Genomic DNA, 22,878 nt, shown 5'->3' on the forward strand with positions numbered 1-22,878 from the left:
GGCCACCTTGCTGCGAGTGACGTTGAGTTGGCCACACCCACTCGGCCACATGACTGATGCTGCAGATTGCGACTGCCTGTCGAGTCTGCCGGCTCTCCTCCTTCTCTGCCTGTTTGTTCTGTGTGGCTGAGGAGGAGGAGGAGAGCAGCCGGCCGGTTGGGGGAACTTCCTGCATCGTGAAAGAGGCAGCTGGAGACTGAAAAAGAGGCACCTCCAGCTGCCCCTTTTTTTCAGTGCGAGAACCCTGTAGCTGCTGCTCCGCTTCTCCAATGGGCCGGCGCATATTGCACTTTTTTTCGGTGGGGTTGGAGAACACGTGGCAGTTGCAGGCTTCTTGCAGCGAAAATTATTGATCTCCAGCTTCGCTCCACTTCTCCAACGGTCCGGCGCCACCCTGTTCTATGCGCCAGCTGCTCGGACTTGCCAGGCCCGGCACATAGCACAGGGCATGCTTTCTTTCGGTGTGGCTGGACTCCAGCCACACCGAAAAAAGCATGCAGCAGCTGCAGGCATCTTGCAAAAAGGGGGGCGAGAAGCCCTGGGACATCCGCCCAACCATCTGCTAGCCGGCCGGGCTAGACTGGGTCAGAAGAGGTGCATCTGCCAGGAAGAAAGCATGCTCCAGGAGGGCGGGCAGGTGGGTGGATGTCCCGGGGCTGTTGCACCTGTGGACCACATGGGTAGTGGCTGCATATGCAGTGTACATGTGCCGCAGCCATAGGACATCTGCCTGAGCTGTGCCACAGCCGCCAGGTGGTAGGGAAAGCTAGGAGAGCGATCGAGGCAAATGAGCGACCAGGCAGGAGGCATGGCCAGCCAGGGGTTGCCACCAGTTCAGCAACCCACGCCAAATCACTGCTATCGGTTCACTCGAACCGGTGTGAACTGGTTGAATACCACCTCCGGTATGAACACAGAAAAACAGGTGGATTCACTATCAATATGAGGATCCAGGCCCTGGATATGAAAGGGGATGCATTAACCTGGCAAAATAGGTGGGCGGCTCCTGCAGGGAGAGGGGGAGACACTCCAGAAAGCCCCTTCCCCTGTGTCTGTGCTGGCTCCTTGGGTGGGTAGGATTGGCACACGCTCCTCTGTATGCCTGGCAAGGGGGCAAGAGGGGTGTCAACCCTGAAGCGAACCTGGCTGAAGCCGCCATCTTCTGCTGCTTCATGGTTGCCACAAGGCAGAAAGGCTGAAACCGGCGGGAATTTTCAGAGTCGGCTTCCACCAATTGTGCCGATATGATGTCTCCAAGAAACCTGTTCTTTGAGGAACCTGCCTGCCTCGGGGTTCTGCTTTCAGGGGGTCCTTTACTTGGAAGGCTGGTCAGAGGAGCCAGGGGGGTGCCCAGCAGGGGTGTGCCAGAGCTGCGGCAAGTGGGCATATCTATGTATTTATCGGTTCACTTCCCAGAGATGCATGGAGGCCACCATAAACCTGCCTGGCTGATGTGGCAAATTGTGTGTTTAATAGTGAAGTGGGGGGCAGCCTGTGCCCTTTTCCCCTTGCCAGGGAAAGAGACACACAGAGCACCTGAGACCACCGTCTCCTTCGGGCAAGGATTTATTCCAGAATCCCCCCTCCCTCTTGAAGGCGCCTGGAGGCTTTCTGCGCCTGGTCTCCTCCTGAACCGGCCTCTCTCTCCGTTCAGCACAAAGCAGGCCGAGCTTCCGTCCACGGAGCCCTCAATGAGTTCCTGCAAAAGGGAAGGAGGCCTCAGGAAGGGTCTTCCTTGGGGGGCTGTTGGGGGGGGCAGAGGCATTGGAGAGACCCCCCCTTCTTGCCAGGCCGAGAACCAGAGAGACCCCCCTCCCCTGCACTGAGGGGCTGCTCTGCTACAGCCTCGGCCTTCGAGACACCCCCGCCAGCCCGGGCGCCTCCCTTGGGGTGTCCCCCAGCCCCCCCTCCCTGAGGGAAGTGGACCCTCTCTCCTGGGGCAGGCTGAAGGGCCAGTGGGGGATGGAGCAGAGGATGGTCAGCCTTCCCAAGAGATCCTGGGTCCTCCTTCTCCCCTTGGCCAGACGGACGGATCCCGCAGCAGAATCTCAGGGAGGGGGTGCAAGGAGAGGGGCCCCTTCTGCAGGGCGGCCGGTGGGAGGGGGGAACCTCTCATTTCCCCCTTCCTCTCCCATGCATTCAAGGTGGGAATTCTGCTCCTTCCCGCATGGCCTCCCACCTTTCAGGGCCCCCTCCTCCAGCAATGCACACCCACCTCTCTTGTGGCACTTCCGCTGGCAATCTGCACGTGTTTTGAAGTTGTTGGCATTTGCCTTGCAGCCCGTAAAAGTGAACGTCCTGCAACTTTGCGTCTTCGGGTCGTAAAACCAGCGTTGAATTTTGTCCTTGCAAGACCCGTGTTCAGGAGGCAGGTGGCAGGAGGGGATGGAGGTTGGCAACGGGTGGACAGCTATATGGACGTCTGCAGGAGGGAGGGAGGGAGGGAGGGAGGGGGATAGAGGAGGGCTATACCATTAGCTATATGGATGTTTCAAACAGGAGGATGGAAGGAAGGACATCTCCCACCTTCCCCCAACCCCTCCCCCTTTCCTCCCTTCATTGGATTTGGGCACTTTCAGTCAGCCCCCCCCCTCAGAATTGGGGGGGGAGGCAGGCAGCAGCTCCTGCTGTGCAGAGCATGGATGGAGCAGAACTGGGGAGGAACCTCTCTAGGGTGAGGATTAGAGGGGTACAAACACAGCAAATCTCTCGTTTTGGCTCTTCATTCCGGACTCTTCGCCCCCCACCAAAGCGTTACCTGCCTGCCTGTCTCAGGGACCCCCCCTTCAGCCCCCCCTTCTTGAAAGGAAGCCTCTGAGTTTGCGCTGCTTGCCAGGCGGGCCCTGGGTTCAGGCCAATGGCCGGTGAAGCCCCCTGCAACCCGCATGCCTTGAGTCCCAGTCTCTACAGACTGCCGCGTGGGTGAAGAAGGGCCACTCATGCAGCCCCATCAGAGACAGGGGGGGTGCAGGAAAGAGGGGAGCCTCCCCCCACCCCAAACTGGCCTCTGAGATGCACCAAAGGGGAACCAAGCGGGGGGGGGGGCTGTGTCGTGCAGGGGCAGAACCCCCCAAAGGAGCTTAGAAGAAGAAGGACGCAGCTGGGTTGGGCCTTTTCCCACCGGGGCTCAGGAGACCCCCTCCTCCTGAAGACCCCTTCCATCCCTCAGCCTGCCCCCCATAGCCCCCCCAAGGCCCCTGCCCCTTCATCACAGGCCCTCAGGCTCTCCTCCCCCCTGCGCAACAGCCGGGCTCACCGGCCTTTTTGCAAGCTTCCTCGCATTCCTTAGCGGAGTGGTAGCTGTTCAGGCTCCCGGAGCATCCATAGTCGATGAAGAACTGGCAGCTCTTGGAGGTCACGTTGTAGAAGAAACGTTCTTCAGGCATGTGACACAGAATGGTGTAGCTGGGCGAGGTGCTGCAGTCCGTCTTGCCTGGCGAGAGAACAGATTCGGGAAACTCAAAACTTTGCTGCTCAGCTCTAGGTACTGGTGGGGGGAGAGCAGCCCCCTAACTGAGGCTGGGGAATTGTGGGTGTTGAAGTCCACCTATCTTAAGGTTGCCCAGGTTGGAGACCCCCCCTCCCTTTGCCTTTGTTCCATGGTTATATTTTAACTGACACTCAATGAGCCTGAATCCCTGGGAAACCGTGCAGCCACAATGCTGGTGCTGCATCCCATAGAATTCTACAATCCTAACACTGGAAGGGATCTCAGAGGTCTTCTACTCCTGCTCAGGCAGGAGACCCAAGATCATTCAAGACAAATGGAGGCCCAATCACTTCTTCAAAACTTCCAGTGTTGGAGAATATACAATTTACGGAGTCCAGCTGTTCCACTGATGAATTGTTGTCACTGTCAGGAAATTCCTCCTAAGTTCTATATTGCTTCTCTCCTTGACCAGCTTCCATCCTTTCTTTTGTGGAAAGGAAAAGGAAGCCTTGCCCTTTAAGGAAAAGGCAAAGCTCTTTCCTTTGTGGATTCAAATTTCCCGGCTGGGAGATTGTACTGCAAAATGATTGGTCAGCTGCATTGGAAGTCAGAATCAGTTTATTAATAGGAAGGCAAGTAAGAAGTCCTACAGCATTCCTGAGATTAATCTAATCTTGTGAGTAGAGAAACCCCTTTCTTATACCCTTCAGGTCCTTTGATTTTGTAAGTGTTGTTAGGAATATAAGTCACCTAACAGGTATTTGGGTTGGAAATATATAAACCAGGATAGACATTTTAAAACTGTATCTTTAAGGGAATGCTAAAATTGTAATTAGGTGTGGTTTCTCAAACGGCCATAAGATGGAGCCAGAAACCTGGGTTGTCTTAGTCTTAGTCTCAGAAGAGAGTATGTCTCAGTAAGTCTCTGTTTTCTTTCTGTTGGAGAGTATTGCCGTTCCTTCTAATTGACTGATATTCATGGATTTGATGTAAGTCTGTTACTGAACTGTTTTTGATACTGGACTTTGTTACTGGATTATCCCTGGATTGAAAACTGACTGATTTACCTGTGAATGACTTTGGACTGCTTGTTTGAACTTTGCTATTGAAAGTAAAAGCCTACATTTACTGTACAGTGTATCTGTGTGCTGTGTGTGTATTATTCAACACTTCTCCCAAATATGTCTCCCTGTATGCGCTCATTCTCCTAACGGGGAATTACCTCAACACTGGTTATGGGCCCAGGCCATACCAGGCTCAGATAACTGAGAGTTAGTGTGAATACACAGAACTGTATACAGACAGCTGTTTTACTGTTTAATTGTGGTTTACTATCCTGATAGAGATGGCACAAGTCACTTCAACAAGCCTATCACTGATAACCCGGTTGGATGGAACAAACTATGTTTCCTGGTCTATGAAGTGCAGTCTACTTTTGCGTCGAGAAGGTTTATTGAATGTAGTTCAAGACCCACTGGATGTAAATGCTTGGGATCCAGCTAATGAGGACGATGCCAAGAAGCTTGCTGACTTTAAATAGAACAATGAACGAGCTCTTTGTATAATTGGACTAACACTGAGTGACCAGCAGCTAGTCCATATTCGTGGAGAAGAGTCTGCTGCTAGGTGTTGGGAGAATTTGAAGAGGATTTATGTTCGTGACAGTGTAGGTGCACACATACATCTTACACGTAAACTGTTTAGAGCACGTCTTCTGAAAGGTGGAGATATGTTAGCTCATTTGAACTTCATGAAAATAACTTTTCAAGAGCTACATGAAAAAGAACTGATATTTTAAGAGCTGCATCAAGTTTACATCATTCTTTCCTCATTGGATGAAAGTTATGATGATTATGTATCTTCACTGGAAGTCCTGCCCAGAGATAAACTGACATTGACTGACATAACCGGAAGGTTGTTAGAAGAAGCAAGAAGACGGCTGGATAGGAACCAACTGAGAAAGGAACAACCACAAGAAGAAAATTTGTCTTCAACTGCCTATACTGTTAGGAAATGTTTTTCCTGTGGGGCTAGGGGACATATAGCTAGATTCTGTAAGAAGGGAAAACAACAGAATACTGGTAATCACCAGAAGGGTAAGAAGAATGTTAGTTTAGCTATGTTTAGCAATTCAACTGTAAACCATGATTTGTGGGTTGTTGATAGTGGAACATCGCAATGCATTACTAAAGATAGAAAGAGGTTTGTAAAGATGTCTATGAGTAAACAACATGTATAATTGGCAAATGGATGGAAGATTAACGCATCAGGTGAAGATACTGCATATTGTTCTTGTATAAACGAACATTTAACTATGTTATATGTACTTAAACTGAAACTTAATTTGCAATCAGTAAGGGCTTTAGTTAATCTTGGTTATGTAGTAACCTTTAGGGGAGATAACTGTATAATAGAGAAAGAGGGTAAAAGTGTTACTGCTACTTTAAAAAATGATTTATATGTGATACATGATGACCAGTTGAAGATGGCTAACTCAGTTTATAACAATGTTAAGCCACATGATGAATGTATACATTTACTACATAGACGTCTGGGGCACATTAATTTCAAAATGCTCAAACAAACTGTTAAATTGTCAGAGGGAGTAAAATTGAAACCCCGTAGCAAGTATTTAAACTGTAATGCTTGTAGCCAAGAGAAAAGTAAGGTTACTCCTGCAAACAGACTAAGTGGGTTTAAGACCAAGAACCTTTAGAGGTTATTTTTGCTGACATAATTGGTTCCAAGAAACCAAGTTTAGGAGGTGCCTGTTATATTTTGAGTATTATGGACCATTATTCACGATACGGTTTCTGCTATCTTATGAAAAACAAAACAGAAACATTCCAACATTTCTTTAACTGGCTAGGGTTTGCTGAGAGAAAAATGAAAAGTAAAGTAATTATTTTAGTTCCTGATAATGGGACAGAGTTTGTTAACAAGAGATTCCAAACTATGCTGAAATTGGCTGGTGTTTAGCATAAACGTTCTGCACCTTACAGACCACAACATAACTCGTTTATAGAATGAAGAGGGCAAACATTACAAGCCATGGCTCGTACTATGTTATCTGATTCAGGTTTGCCTGAAACACTGTGGGGTGAGGCCATAATCTGTAGTAACCATGTTTTAAACAATGTAGTGAATACAACAACTGGAGAATTACCATTCACTCGTTGGCATGGCAGAAAACCAAGTTTAAGTTACCTACACAATTTTGGAGCTCCAGCATAGGTGCATATTCCCTCACAAGTAAGACTGAAAGGGCAACATAGAGCTAAGAAGTTATTTTTTGTGGGTTACCAGGCCAACCATAGATCGTTTAGATTCTGGGATCAAGGCACAGCTCATGTTTATTGGAGTGTGAATGCAAAACTTCTTGAGCACGTTGGGTGAGATAAACTGGAACAGGAATCCAGCAATGATATTATTATTGACACCCAAATAGTCCCTGAAGATAAAATAAGTAAACCACAAATAGCCATTAAAGAGGAAGGAGGAAGTAGTAGAACAGGCACAGGAGGAAGTAGAAGAACAGGCACAGGAGGAGGTAGAAGAACAGGAGCAGGTGGAACAGGTGAGTCCACCAGTAAGCCCTGTATTACCAAGACATTCAACCCAAGTAACACGACCACCTGCTAAACATCAGGCTAGTGTTGTATGCCAAGTGAATACAGTTTCAAGTAACTATAGTGAACTGAAACTGTATCCTGCTAAGGATCAGCTGCTTGGCAGAAAGCAATGGATAAGGAACTGGAATATTTAAAAAGACTGGAGGTATACGAAAATGTTAAGTTACCACCAGGTAAACATGCCATAGGATGTAAACTGAAGACAGGTGGAGATGGGACTGTTACCCATAAAGCCAGGTTAGTAGCACAAGGGTTCAATTAGACAGCAAATGACTATGATGAGGTCTTTGCACCTAGTCTGAAGGCTACTACGTTAAGGGCAGCATTAGTGTGGGCAGCTTGGGAGAAATACATTGTAAATCATTTGGATGTAGAAATGGCATATCTGCATGCACCGTTGCAACACACTATATATTTAAAGAAACCTTTAGGTATCAAAACTGATAATACAACTGATTGTTGGAGATTGAAAAAGAGTCTTTATGGCTTGAAGCAATCAGATATGAGTGGAACCAATGTATAGTTAAAGAATTAACTAAAATAGGTTTTGCAGCTGGCATGGCTGATCCATGTTTGTTTAAAAGAGAAAGTAATGGTATAATTTCATTATTGCTATTATTTACTGATGACATAGCATTAATTACCAAAACTGAACAAGAAGCTACTAAAATAATCTCACTGTTAGAACAGAAATTTAAGATAAAACAGTTAGGAGAAATAAAACAATATCTTGGTTTAAAGATAGATAAAACTAGGGGAGGATACAAGATCTCACAGGCAGATAACATTAACCAATTACTAAAAAGTTTTAAAATGGAACTTTGTAAACTGGCTAAAACACCGATGAGCCAGGAGTTTAGCCATAATGATGTTCAAAGTCCTATTTTTGATAAGAAAATCAGTCCTTGATTGGTAGTTTATCTTACCGTATATGCCGGCGTATAAGACGACCCGGCGTATAAGACGACCCCCCAACATTTCCACTCAAAATATAGTTTGTTATATACTCACCCCCTCTTCCGCACGCCTTCCACTTTTGCACTTTTTTTTTTTGAGGCACTTTTGTCTACCGTGGAAACGAATCCCGTGAAGCTGAAAGGAGCAGCCAGCCTTCTCCCAGCTCCCAAGGAAACGAGGCTCGCACCGCCCGGGCTCCGCTGAGGTATCCGGCTGGGGCTGTCAGGAGTTGTTACCGCTGGCGCGGCTCTGCGCGGCTCCAGTCCCGCGTTGCCTCGGGAAGGGAAAGGCAAAAAGGAATGCAATGGCAGCAGCGGCTCCTGGTTTTGCCTTTCCCTTCCCGAGGCAACGCGGGACTGGAGCCGCGCGGAGCCGCGCCAGCGGTAACAACTCCTGACAGCCCCAGCCGGATACCTCAGCGGAGCTCGGGCGGTGCGAGCCTCGTTTCCTTGGGAGCTGGGAGAAGGCTGGCTGCTCCTTTTGGCTTCACGGGATTCGTTTCCACGGTGCGCAAAAGTGCCTCAGCCGCGGGCAGCCGCAGTGCTTCCCAATTACTATTTGCCGGCGTATAAGACGACCCGGCATATAAGATGACCCCCCCAATTGGAGGCATCTTTTTCAGGGCAAAAAAGTCGTCTTATACGCCGGCAAATACGGTATCTCAGTAATTGGTCAAGGCCAGATATAGCATACAGTGTTAACCAATTAGCGAGATTGAATGCTGAGCCGACTGAAAGGCACTGGCAAGCTGCTAAACGTGTGTTAAGATATCTGAAACAAGCGGTGCATTGGAGCCTAAAGATGAACTGAGTTTAATTGCATATGCTGATGCAAGTTTTGCTACAGACGTAAATACATGAAAATCTACATCAGGTACTGTAGTATTATTGGGAAAAGTGTTGATTGGATGGAGGTCTATTTGACAAACATTTAAGTTTGTCAACAATGGAGGCTGAATTCTCATGTTTGTCTTTATTATGTACAGATTTAGTTTTGTAAAAGCAACTACTAATTGACGTGGGAATTGATGCAACAGATTCTATTGTTATTTACGAAGATAACCAATCAGCAATACAGATGGCTTCAAATATTGCAGTTAAAACAAGAACGAAACACACAGATGTAAGATATTTAAATGTGAGACAATGTGTGCAAAGTAAGGTGATTAAGCTAGAATAATGTATGTCAGAAAACAATATAGCAGATCATTTTACAAAGGCCCAAGGCTCTATAAAGCATAAGGCTTGCTGTGAGGATTATGGACTTAGAATGTAAGGTTGTATATATTGTCCTACCCAAAAGGGGAGAATGTTAGAAATATAAGTCACCTAACAGGTATTTGGGTTGGAAATATATAAACCAGGATAAACTGCATCTTTAAGGGAATGCTAAAATTGCAATTAGGTGTGGTTTCTCAAACGGCCATAAGATGGAGCCAGAAACCTGGGTTGTCTTCGTCTTAGTCTCAGAAGAGAGTATGTCTCAGTGAGTCTCTGTTTTCTTTCTGTTGAGTATTGCCGTTCCTTCTAATTGACTGATATTCATGGATTTGATGTAAGTCTGTTACTGAACTGTTTTTGATACTGGACTTTGTTACTGGATTATCCCTGGATTGAAAACTGACTGATTTACCTGTGAATGACTTTGGACTGCTTGTTTGAACTTTGCTATTGAAAGTAAAAACCTACATTTACTGTACAGTGTATCGGTGTGCTGTGTGTGTTATTCAACACTTCTCTCAAATATGTCTCCCTGTATGCGCTCATTCTCCTAACGGGGAATTACCTCAACAAGTGTGAACTCTTGAAGTCTTTGATTTCTGTGTGTGAGATGAGTTCCTGTCTCTTGAGATTGGGATCTCTTCCTGGGATCTTGGTAGGAGTAATTGTTTTATAGTAGCTGCTTGTTACATTAGGTTGTAATATCCTGAGTTTCCTGCTATGCCTTTTGGTTTGCTTTTCACAAGTTTTTATAGCTTATAGGGAAGGAGAAACGGTGCCCGGAGTTGGGGGGCCTTGGAAGGAGGGAACGTGTGGAGGTGACTTAGCCTTGGGAAGCAGCAAGGAGGGAGATCAAGGGGGGGGGAGGGGAAGCTTTGAGCATCCTGACAGCTGCTTGACTCTGGCCTGGACCCCATTCAGAGGTAGTGAGCTCTCCCGCCCTGGAGGGTTTGAGCAGGGCTGGCGGGGGGGCATCTGCCAGGGAGCTTCCTGCACTCCTCAGAGGGTGGACTAGATGACCTTCCAGAGCCTACGAACTCTTAGCTTCTCTAATTCTATCGATATTTGCATCAAGCCTCATAACTCCCTTCTCCGTTCAGGGGTGTTAACGTTATAATCTTAATAAAATTGTGTTAATAGTCGAATTATACTGTAATTATTTTTCACTTGGTTTCATAATCTGTAATCTGCCCAGAGTCACCTCGTAGGGGAGATGCGCGGCATAGAAATGTAATCAATCAATCAATCAATCAACCAATCCATCCATCAATCAACCGAGCCTTAAAATAAGCCGCGGGTGGGCGCCTGCGACCCCCTCCGGCAGCGTTTGCCCGGGGAGTGGAGGGGGGGAGAGGCGATTCCGGACCTCCCCCCCCCCGCTCGCCCCTTCCCGCGACCCCCTTCGGAACGGCGTCCGGAGAGCGATGGCCCCGAGGTGGGCGGCGTCCTTGGGCAGCCGGGAGCCCGACAGGCCGCGACGGGGGAGCCGAAGAAAGCCCGCCCGTCGCCCGTCCAGGGCTTCCCGAAGCAACGCAGGACCGCGGCTCTTCCCGTGTCCGGGGCAGCAGCTGAAGGACGGGGACGGGGCGTCTTTGCGGGGCTCACAGCCGTGCGGAACGGGGGTTCTCTGGGACTTTCGGGGTCCGAGCATCCCACGGCCCCCCTCCCGCCTCGCACCATCCCCCATCCCCCCTGCCACTCGCTCGCTCCACTCACAGCTGCCGGGCAGGGAGAGTAGAGAGATCCCGAGGGCGAAGGAGATCCACAAGCTGCGAGCGGAGCTCATGGCGACGGCTGGGCGATTGAGCCTCCCCCGCCTCCTCTCCGGGGCTAAGAGCGCGGCGCCCCTCACGCCCTCCCCTCCCCTCCCCTCCCCTCCGGAGGGCTTGGCTGGCAACCCACCGCCCCGCCCCGGGCCTCCGGGTGGCTCCTGCGCCGAAGGTTGCCTCTCCCGGGGGTCCGGCGGGGAAACGTCGGCGAGAGGAGGAGAGGAGAGGCCTCCGTGGCTTCCCAAAGGGAGGACTACAACTCCCATCTCCTGCACTTTCAGGGCTAAGGAGAGACTAGAACTCAGAATTTCCCAGTGTTTAGTCTGGTTTTTACTTTGAACGATTTTGATCTTTTGTCCTGTCACATAATGTTGCAGAAATTAATTTCTTTTCATTTTTTCGTCTTCCTCAGAAACTTTTTTCGAAACCTTTAACAAGCCCGTTTTGGAATTCCAACAGAGAAAATTATCTGGTCCCTCTCTTCACTTAGTGTTTCTATATCCCTTTTATTTATGAAGACACCTTGGATGTCCAGTGTAGCCTCTTTTTCCATGTCATTCTTGTAGGAAATCACGTTTACCTCCAGGCCCAGATCTAATTCCCCATCTTGTCCGTGGAACCTCTTCCCCTTCCATGACCTCATCCACACACAGTCCATCTACCAAGGCAGAGGCCATTCAAATTAACACTTGGCTTTGTTGTTCAGCATGGGACATTCAACGTCTCCAGTGCTGAAATATTTTGCTTCGTTCTTTTAACAGAAGAATAGAGTTGCAAGGGATCTTGGAGGTCATGTAGTCCAACCCTCACCCTCCCCGCCCAAGCACAAGACCCTACACCATTTCTGACAAATGGCATCCCAGTCTACTATTGAAATCCTACAGTGATGAAGGTCTCATAATTTCTGAAGGCAACTTCTGTTCCATGGACTGATTGTTCTCACTGTCAGGAAATCCCTCCTAATTTCCAGGCTGAAGTGATAGAGGGAGAATAGAATAGAGAAGAAGAGTTGAAACTGCAGGAACCTTGGGTGAGAGTGACCATGTCATACTAGAATTCAACATAACACAAACACAAGCAACAGAACATAATGACACCAGAGTCTTGGATTTTAAAAGAGCTGATTTCAATAAACTCAGAGAGAACGTGGGAAAGATTCCATGGATGAAAATCCTAAAGGGGAAAACAACTCAAGAATCTTGGGAAACTCTAAAAAGTATTATCATAGAAGCCCAGACCAGCACAATACCACTGAGAAACAAGAAATCCAAGAAGAAACCAGCATGGCTGCACAATGATCTCTTTGGGAAATTGAAAGAAAAAAAAGGACAAATACAAAAATGGAAAGAAGGACGTACAACTAAGGCAGAATATCAGCAGATAGCCAGAATCTGCAAAGATGAAGTCAGGATAGCAAAGGCTAAGAACAAACAAAGACTTGCAACAAAAGTCAAAGATAATAAAAAAGGTTTCTTCCAACATATAAATCACAAGAAAAAAATCAAGGAAACAGTCGGTCCACTAAAGAGAGAAGACAGGAAGTAACAGGCAACAGGGAGAAAGCAGAACTGCTTAACTCATTCTTTGCATCAGTCTTCATGCAAAAGGAAGCTATAGCCCAACCTACCAAAAACATAACTGTAAAAGACAGAACAGAAATAAAAGTTAAAATACGCAAAGAAATAGTAAGAGAAGACCTGTCTTATTTCAATGAACACAAATCCCTGGGGCCTGATGGATTACATCCCAGAGTTTTAAAGGAGCTGGCAGAGGTCATCCCAGAACCACTGCACCATATCTTTCAAGAATCCTGGAGCACCAGGGAACTACCAGAGGACTGGAAAAGAGCTGATGTGGTTTCCATCTTCAAAAAAGGAAAAAAAAAAAAAAAACAGACCCAGGAAACTATTAACCAATCAGCCTAGCATCAATACATGGGAAGATACTGGAAAACATAATAAAAAAACAGATCTGCCAACATCTAGAAACAAGTAAAGTAATAACTAGCAGTCAGCACGGGTTTGTTAAAAAGAGATCATGCCAAACCAATCTTATTTCATTCTTCAACATAGCAACTAAATTAGTAGACCAGCAAAATATTGTGGACATATGTAGACTTTAACAAAGCATTTGACAAAGTAGACCACAACCTACTTCTTGGAAAGCTAGAAAAAAATGGGATAGATTGAATTATCTCCAGATTGATTCACAACTGGCTGACAAACCATACGCAAAGAGTTGTCCTTAATGGGTCTAAGTCTACATGGAGGGAAATAAGTAGTGGAGTGCCACAAGGTTCCGCCTTAGGCCCAGTACTCTTCAATATCTTCATTAATGACTTAGATGAAGGAATAGAAGGGGAACTTACCAAATTTGCAGATGATACTAAGCTGGCAGGAATAGCTGACACCCAAGAAGATAGGCTCAAGATTCAGATGGATCTTGACAGACTAGAACACTGGGCCATATCTAACAAAATGAAATTCAATGTAGAGAAGAGTAAAGTCCTACACTTAGGCAAGAAAAACCCAAAGGACGCATATAGACTGGGTGAAACCAGGCTCAATAGCAAGAACTGTGAGGGGGATCTTGGAGTCTGAGTGGACAACCAGCTAAATAGGAGCCAGCATTGTGCAGCAGCAGCAGCAGCAGCAGCCAAAAAAGCCAATACAATCCTAAATTGCATTACCAAGAGGGATACAATCAAGATCAAGGGAGGTACTAATACTACTCTATAAAGCCTTAGTAAGACCACACCTATAGTACTGCATCCAATTTTTGTCACCACACTATAAAAAAAGATGTTGAGACTCTAGAAAGAATGCAGAGAAGAACAACCAGGATGATTAAGGGACTGGAGGCTAAAATGTATGATGAATGGTTGCAGGAACTGGGCCTGGCTAGTCTAGTGAAGAAAAGGACCCGGGGAGACATGATAGCTGTGTTCCAATATTTGAGGGGCTGCCCCAGAAAGGAAGGGTTCAAGCTATTTTTAAAGCACCCAAAGGCCAGACAAGGAAGAATGGATGGAAACTGGAGAGATTCAACTTGGAAATAAGGAATTTCCCGACAGTGAGAACCATCAACCAATAGAACAGAAGTTACCATCAGAAGTTCTGGGTTTTTATCAGTGGAGACTTTCAAGAAGAGATTGGACTGCCATTTGTCAGAAATGGTGTAAAGGCTCCTGCTTGGATGGGAGGTTGGACTAGTCACTAGATAACCTACAAGGTCCCTTCCAACTCTGTTAATCTATAATTCGTATTCTATCCTTGATCACTTTCCATCCATTATTCCTTGTCTGGCCTTCGGGTGCCTTGGAGAATAGCTTGACCCCCTTCCTCGTCTCTGGGGCAGCCCCTCAAGTATTGGAAGATGCTATCCTGTCTCCGCTGGTCCTTCTCTTCCCTAGACTAGCCAGGCCCAGTTCCTGCAACTGTTCATTGTATGTTTTAGCCTCCAGTCCCTTAATCATCCTGGTTGCTCTTCTCTACATTCCTTATTGTAGGTTAAGTTTAAGTGTCCTCTAAATTCTAGTACCCAAATTCAGCTGGTCCTCTTCAAGATGGAAGAGTTTAGTTTTGAGTTTGGTCAACTAGAGTTCCCGTCAAAATCCCCCAGTGCCCTGTTTATGAGCAGATCCAGCCCATTAATTTTATTGAGCACACCACGGCAACTGAGCTCAATCACAACAGAATTTGTACAATTGCTGGTCCTTAGACATGGCACCTACCACAAGCATACAGAGGTCAATGGCACTCATGCTCAAAAGGTCTGGGATACCTTCAGGGGCCAAACACTGGGGGATTCTCATGAGCTCCACTTGGACACAGGTGTTAGCAGATAATAGAGTTGGAATAATAGAGTTGGAAGGGACCCTGGAGGTCTTCTAGTCCACCCTGCTTGAGCAGGAGACCCTATACCAGGTTCTAGCCAATTGCCAGCTGAGCACGATCACCATCCACCACCACCCTAATCAATGGGCGTATTTCAGAGCAAGAATTTCGCCTCGTTGTACATGAGGTTGCAACATACATCAGAGGAAAGAGGAGATCCACTGGGGCCCGAAAGGAACATGCCGTGATTGTCCTGGATGAGGAGAGAAACTTCCTCGTTCATCTGGCAGTGAGGAGGCCCCGGCGGGTTCTCTTAGAAAGCTCAATGGACCCTGAAATGTAGCTTTGCTGCACCCTGGTTGTTACTTGCTGTGCTGCAACATAACAATGGTCAGGATGGCCCACCTCAGTATACTGTGTGATGTTGTTGCGAAGCCGTGTCCGACCCATCGCGACCCCTACCTCGTGAGTCCCCAGACCCCGTGGCCATAGGGGGCCAAACCCATTATGAGGTGCAGCGAATTCTCAATTCAAGGTGGAACAGGGGACAACTCCAATATTTAATCAAGTGGAAGGGCTACCCCTTATCACAGGCATCATGGGTAAAGAATAGGAACGTCCAAACCAATCGCCTTGTAGCAAGGTTCCATGCAGAAAATCCAACCAAGCCTGGGTGTGTGTGTGTGTTCGTGAGCATAGGCTTCCATATCTGCAGTCAATTGGATTTTGTGTGTGTTGTATAGGTCACCTTCAAAAAATGAGGGGAGCCAAATGTCAACTCATAAAACATTTTGTATACATGTTTTATAGTTGACAACAGAAAGAAGGCGGGGGAGTTTCAAAGAGCAGGCAGCAGTGTGGAATTGAAAGTACATTCCATTCATATTTTCTTCAAAGACTGATTAGATGGCTGAAGCTTCTGCTGCACAAAAATCTAATTGGAGAGCATGATTGATGACTCTTGGCTATGGAGGTTTTTTTCGTTGGATGATACACCCAGAGGGGTGGGGGGGAAAGCAGGATCAAGGGTGACAGTGAATTACATATCTCAGAGTTGGCTACGCCCAGGTAAATGCCAGACGTAGAATGTATCCTCTAACCCCTACTCCTTTAACCTTAAACTATCTACTATTGACCTCACCCCATTTCTAAGAGGTCTGTAAGGGGCGTGCATAAGTGCACCATCATGCCTACCGTCCCTGTCCTATTGTCCCCATTTATTCATACCTATTTCCTGTATTCTTACTCATGTTTATACTTATATCTATGATCTTGTAAACGATTGACAAATAATAAATAAATAAAACGACATTGGCAAATCTTTTTTTCCCACAGTTCTTTACTATAATCTGTCATGTCCCTGTTGGAGTCTGAATCCGAGGAGGAAGACGAGCAGCTGACAGGGAGCGGGAGTGTGGCTCCATTGGCTGTGGAGGAAACTGGGGAAGGGCAAAGTCCGGCTGGGCAGAGCAGGAGAGAGGTAGAACTAGGGAGAGGGAGTTCAGAAGAAGACCCAGGCCCACCCCCTCTTCATCCTAGGGCATACAGGGAGGAACGGAGAAGGGAGCAACGTGGGTTGCATGGCTTACGGGGGAGGAAAGGGCCCTGATTCCCTTTACTAGCCACACCTGGGAATGACAGTTTAAAAGAGATACAAGCTGAGTGCTGCGTCTGCTGGGAACAAACATGACTTTATCCTGTGGTGGTGTTGTTGCTTATCTGTGTTCCTAGCATCTTCCCAACCATGTTGAGTTATTGCCGTGCCTTTAAGTCTGGAATTCTTGCTTCTGCCCTGCCGGACTAATTACATCATTTTGCCTTGATTGTACTTATAGTTACAGTTTTTGTTGACCTTGTTTTGGACTTGATTCTCTGCAGCCCAAGGCTGTTCCTGGGAGAGTTTTTCTCCAGCCCAGAAAGTAACCAGGACATTGGGGGCAAAGTTGGAGCTAATAAAGGGACTCCTACTGATTATCTGACTGTGTTGCTGCTGTGCCAAGACCCGGTCATCCCAAAACCATTTTCCGATGTCTTCTACTGGGTATTACTGGCAAGCATTTATTACTTATTCTTCATACTCCACTAGAGTTTTTATTTCTAAATTTATACCCCATTGTTTTAATAGTAATTTTCTTTTCCAGGCAGAAAAGCTATTTATACTATTGTATGTTTATTATTCAACTATGAATAAAAATACAATAGCATAAATAACTATAACAGAGGTAAATTTCCAGGATAGTAAATAGAAATGGCTGTTAATTATAGATGGTTGGTTGTAGATTAAATGGATCTACAGTATGTAAAATCTGACATTAAACTGCAATGTTAACATAGGATGTTGCTTGGTTTCTATCCAGACCACTGGATAGATAGATTACTTGAGGCAACATAATTGTAATCCAGTCCAATCCAGTCTTCCTGCAGCAATCTGCTAGCCAAAAATGGGCCACACGGAGGCCCCTTGCAGCCTGTTTACGGACGGCAGAAGCACCATGGGCCGGTCCTTTGATATTACTAGGCCGGTCCTGCGGCCAGATTTAAGCACCCTGTGGGTTGGATACGGCCTATGGACTTTGAGTTTGATACCCCTGGTTTAGATGCTGCTTGCAGACCTCTCAGTCATGTGACTGAGTGGGCGTGGTCAACTTGGCAAGGTGGTGTGGCCACCTTGCTGCGAGTGACGTTGAGTTGGCCACACCCACTCGGCCACATGACTGATGCTGCAGATTGCGACTGCCTGTCAAGTCTGCCGGCTCTCCTCCTTCTCTGCCTGTTTGTTCTGTGTGGCTGAGGAGGAGGAGGAGAGCAGCCGGCCGGTTGGGGGAACTTCCTGCATCGTGAAAGAGGCAGCTGGAGACTGAAAAAGAGGCACCTCCAGCTGCCCCTTTTTTTCAGTGCGAGAACCCTGTAGCTGCTGCTCCACTTCTCCAATGGGCCGGCGCATGTTGTACTTTTTTCAGTGGGGTTGGAGAACACGTGGCAGTTGCAGGCTTCTTGCAGTGAAAATTACTGATCTCCAGCTTCGCTCCACTTCTCCAACGGTCTGGCGCCACCCTGTTCTATGCGCCAGCTGCTCGGACTTGCCAGGCCTGGCACATAGCACAGGGCATGCTTTTTTTCGGTGTGGCTGGACTCCAGCCGCACTGAAAAAAGCATGCAGCAGCTGCAGGCATCTTGCAAAAAGGGGGGCGAGAAGCCCTGGGACATCCACCCAACCATCTGATAGCCGGCCGGGCTAGACTGGGTCAGAAGAGGTGCATCTGCCAGGAAGAAAGCATGCTCCGGGAGGGCAGGCAGGTGGGTGGATGTCCCGGGGCTGTTGCACCTGTGCACCACATGGGTAGTGGCTGTATATGCAGTTTACATGTGCCGCAGCCATAGGACATCTGCCTGAGCTGTGCCACAGCTGCCACGTGGTAGGGAAAGCTAGGAGAGCGATCGAGGCAAATGAGCGACCAGGCAGGAGGCATGGCCAGCCAGGGGTTGCCACCGGTTCAGCAACCCACGCCAAATCACCGCTATCGGTTCACTCGAACCGGTGTGAACTGGTTGAATACCACCTCCGGTATGAAGACAGAAAAACAGGTGGATTCACTATCAATATGAGGATCCAGGCCCTGGATATGAAAGGGGATGCATTAACCTGGCAAAATAGGTGGGCGGCTTCTGCAGGGAGAGGGGGAGACACTCCAGAAAGCCCCTTCCCCTGTGTCTGTGCTGGCTCCTTGGGTGGGTAGGATTGGCACACGCTCCTCTGTATGCCTGGCAAGGGGGCAAGAGGGGTGTCAACCCTGAAGCGAACCTGGCTGAAGCCGCCATCTTCTGCTGCTTCATGGTTGCCACAAGGCAGAAAGGCTGAAACCGGCGGGAATTTTCAGAGTCGGTTTCCACCAATTGTGCCGATATGATGTCTCCAAGAAACCTGTTCTTTGAGGAACCTCCCTGCCTCGGAGTTCTGCTTTCAGGGGGTCCTTTACTTGGAAGGCTGGTCAGAGGAGCCAGGGGGGTGCCCAGCAGGGGTGTGCCAGAGCTGCGGCAAGTGGGCATATCTATGTATTTATCGGTTCACTTCCCAGAGATGCATGGAGGCCGCCATAAACCTGCCTGGCCGATGTGGCAAATTGTGTGTTTAATAGTGAAGTGGGGGGCAGCCTGTGCCCCCTTCCCCTTGCCAGGGAAAGAGACACACAGAGCACCTGAGACCACCGTCTCCTTCGGGCAAGGATTTATTCCAGAATCCCCCCCTCCCTCTTGAAGGCGCCTGGAGGCTTTCTGCGCCTGGTCTCCTCCGGAACCGGCCTCTCTCTCCGTTCAGCACAAAGCAGGCCGAGCTTCCGTCCACGGAGCCCTCAGGGAGTTCCTGCAAAAGGGAAGGAGGCCTCAGGAAGGGTCTTCCTTGGGGGGCTGCAGGGGGGGACAGAGGCATTGGAGAGACCCCCCTTCTTGCCAGGCCGAGGACCAGAGAGACCCCCCATCCCCCGCTCTGAGGGGCTGCTCTGCTCCAGCCTCGGCCTTCGTGACACTCCGGCCAGCCTAGGCGCCTCCCTTGGGGTGTCCCCCAGCCCCCCCTCCCTGGGGGAAGTGGACCCTCTCTCCTGGGGCAGGCTGAAGGGCCAGTGGGGGATGGAGCAGAGGATGGTCAGCCTTCCCAAGAGATCCTGGGTCCTCCTTCTCCTCTTGGCCAGACGGACGGATCCCGCAGCAGAATCTCGGGGAGGGGGGCAAAGAGAGGGGCCCCTTCTGCAGGGCTGCCAGAGGGAGGGGACCTCTCATTTACCCCTTCCTCTCCCATGCATTCAAGGTGGGAATTCTGCTCCTTCCCGCATGGCCTCCCACCTTTCAGGGCCCCCTCCTCCAGCAATGCACACCCACCTCTCTTGTGGCACTTCCGCTGGCAATCTGCACGTGTTTTGAAGTTGTTGGCGTTTGCCTTGCAGCCCGTAAAAGTGAACGTCCTGCAACTTTGCGTCTTCGGGTCGTAAAACCAGCGTTGAATTTTGTCCTTGCAAGACCCGTGTTCAGGAGGCAGGTGGCAGGAGGGGATGGAGGTTGGCAACGGGTGGACAGCTATATGGACGTCTGCAGGAGGGAGGGAGGGAGGGAGGGAGGGAGGGGGATAGAGGAGGGCTATACCATTAGCTATATGGATGTTTCAAAAAGGAGGATGGAAGGAAGGACATCTCCCACCTTCCCCCAACCCCTCCCACTTCCCTCCCTTCATTGGATTTGGGCATTTTTTACTTTCTTTCAGTCAGCCCCCCCCTCAGAATTGGGGGGGGGGGCAGGCAGCAGCTCCTGCTGTGCAGAGCATGGATGGAGCAGAATTGGGGAGGAACCTCTTTAGGGTGAGGATTAGAGGGGTACAAACACAGCAAATCTCTCGTTTTGGCTCTTCATTCCGGACTCTTCGCCCCCCACCAAAGCGTTACCTGCCTGCCTATCTCAGGGACCCCCCCCTTCAGCCCCCCCTTCTTGAAAGGAAGCCTCTGAGTTTGCGCTGCTTGCCAGGCGGGCCCTGGGTTCAGGCCAATGGCCGGTGAAGCCCCCTGCAACCCCCATGCCTTGAGTCCCAGTCTCTACAGACTGCCGCGTGGGTGAAGAAGGGCCACTCATGCAGCCCCATCAGAGACAGGGGGGGTGCAGGAAAGAGGGGAGCCTCCCCCCACCCCAAACTGGCCTCTGAGATGCACCAAAGGGGAACCAAGCGGGGGTGGGGGCTGTGTCGTGCAGGGGCAGAACCCCCCAAAGGAGCTTAGAAGAAGAAGGATGCAGCTGGGTTGGGCCTTTTCCCACCGGGGCTCAGGAGACCCCCTCCTCCTGAAGACCCCTTCCATCCCTCAGCCTGCCCCCCATAGCCCCCCAAGGCCCCTGCCCCTTCATCACAGGCCCTCAGGCTCTCCTCCCCCCTGCGCAACAGCCGGGCTCACCCGTCTTTTTGCAAGCTTCCTCGCATTCCTTAGCGGAGTGGTAGCTGTTCAGGCTCCCGGAGCATCCATAGTCGATGAAGAACTGGCAGCTCTTGGAGGTCACGTTGTAGAAGAAACGTTCTTCAGGCATGTGACACAGAATGGTGTAGCTGGGCGAGGTGCTGCAGTCCGTCTTGCCTGGCAAGAGAGCAGATTCGGGAAACTCAAAACTTTGCTGCTCAGCTCTAGGTACTGGTGGGGGGGGAGGAGAGAGCAGCCCCCTAACTGAGGCTGGGGAATTGTGGGTGTTGAAGTCCACCTGTCTTAAGGTTGCCCAGGTTGGAGACCCCCCCTCCCTTTGCCGTCATTCCACGGTTATATTTTAACTGACACTCAATGAGCCTGAAGCCCTGGGAAACGTCACAGCCACAATGCTGGTGCTGCACCCCATAGAATCCATGGGGTGGAAGGGACCTCGGAGGTCTTCTAGTCCAACCCCCTGCTCAGGCAGGAGTTCCTATACCATTCTAGACACACCCACAACTATAAAAAATGAGTCATCAAACTATATGTTCCAACAACAACTCCCAAAACAAAACAAAAAAGCAGATTACCCATATCAATAAGGAAACTTCAATCCAAAAAGAGATCACTCTGGCGGAAAAACAAATCTGGTCACGTTGCCAATTTCAAAAACCGATACAAAAATTTATGCCACCAGATAAAGACCGAATGCACCAATTATCACATTAAACAAGAGGAAAACCTTCTAAGCACCAATTCCACCCGTGCTTTTTACAATTTTGTAAACAACAAACTAAAAGACTCAAGGTCCATCCCTCCCTTGATAGGACCTGATGGTAAAGACTGCAATGACGACACCATTAAAGCCAACATCTTTAACACATTCTTTGGCTCAGTATTTGTAAACAGCAATGGATCATGCCCAGTATTTCCTAGCCCGTACCACAGATAACAACAATGATCTAATACATATCGATTTCACAGAAGACAATGTTGAAAAAAGCACTACGCAACCTAAAACCATCTCTATCTATTGGACCGGATGGAATATGTGCCTACTTCTTAAGAAAGCTATCCACTGCAATAGCCAAACCTCTAAGCATAATCTTTGAAAAATCTTTCAGGACCAGCTCCTTGCCTAACCTATGGTCACAAGCCACAGTCATCCCCATCTTCAAAAAGGAGACCCAAGCCTAGTTGAAAATTACAGGCCAATCTCCTTATGCTGCGTCACCTGTAAAGTCATGGAATCAATTATTAACCAATCCATCATCCTCCACTTAGAGACAAACAACCTACTCTCCAATAAACAATTTGGTTTCAGAAAAAAACTATCCTGTAATCTGCAACTCTTACACTGCAAAAACATATGGACTACACAACTCGACCAGGGCAAAGCAATAGACGCAATCTACATAGACTTCTGTAAAGCCTTTGATTCAGTGGTACACGACAAACTACTCCTAAAAATAAAATCCTATGGTATCTCTGGACAACTGAATAACTGGATAGAAGCATTCCTGTCAAACAGACAACAAATGGTCAAAATTGGGAGCGTTCTATCAAATTCTGTACCTGTCAATAGTGGTGTCCCCCAGGGCAGTGTTCTAGGACCAACTCTCTTCATACTCTACATAAACGACCTCTGTGATCATATTAAGAGCAATTGCGTTCTCTTCACTGATGATGTAAAGCTGTTCAATACCACAGACAATACTGCTACCCTACAAAAAGATCTTGACTATGTATCTGAATGGTCAAACAAATGGCAACTTCAAATCTCAACAAATAAATGCTCTGTCTTACATATTGGCAAAAAAATCAGAAAATAAAATACAAGCTGAATAGTCAAGATCTTGTTGATGACCCAAGCTCTGTAAAGGACCTTGGAATACTCACCTCTAATGATCTAAGTGCTAGAGCCCACTGCAACTACATAGCCAAAAAGGCATTAAGAGTTGTTAACCTAATCCTACGTAGCTTTTTCTCTGGTAATATCACACTACTAACCGGAGCATACAAAACATTTGCTAGACCAATACTCGAATACAGTTCATCAATCTGGAACCCTCATTACGTATGTGATATTATTGAGAAATAATTG

The 22,878-nt window shown here is 48.2% G+C and overlaps 2 protein-coding genes across 2 annotated transcripts in view; both read right to left on the reverse strand.

The window, feature by feature from the left end:
* Nucleotides 1–2,002: 2,002 nt before the first annotated feature.
* Nucleotides 2,003–11,045, reverse strand: LOC148131038 (BPTI/Kunitz domain-containing protein-like). Its single transcript, XM_087958950.1, has 3 exons — nt 10,956–11,045; nt 3,257–3,433; nt 2,003–2,410 (listed from the first exon to the last, which is right to left on the reverse strand). The coding sequence occupies exons 1-3, from the start codon at nt 11,023–11,025 to the stop codon at nt 2,049–2,051; spliced, it is 609 nt and encodes a 202-aa protein (XP_087815076.1). The 5' UTR covers nt 11,026–11,045; the 3' UTR covers nt 2,003–2,048.
* Nucleotides 11,046–18,362: 7,317 nt separating this feature from the next.
* LOC148131039 (carboxypeptidase inhibitor SmCI-like) overlaps nt 18,363–22,878 on the reverse strand; it is a 33,594-nt gene continuing 29,078 nt past the window's right edge. Inside the window, exons 3-5 of the mRNA XM_087959022.1 lie at nt 20,772–20,948; nt 19,622–19,923; nt 18,363–18,461 (exon numbers count right to left, since the gene is read on the reverse strand). Of these exons, the coding sequence (XP_087815148.1) occupies nt 18,363–18,461; nt 19,622–19,923; nt 20,772–20,948 (578 nt within the window). The remainder of the gene's footprint in view (nt 18,462–19,621; nt 19,924–20,771; nt 20,949–22,878) is intronic.

The sequence above is a fragment of the Notechis scutatus genome, chromosome 3, assembly GCF_049901735.1.
Source record: "Notechis scutatus isolate UNSWTSFEM ecotype Mainland chromosome 3, rNotScu1.2, whole genome shotgun sequence".
In the NCBI taxonomy this organism is placed as follows: Eukaryota; Metazoa; Chordata; class Lepidosauria; order Squamata; family Elapidae; genus Notechis; species Notechis scutatus.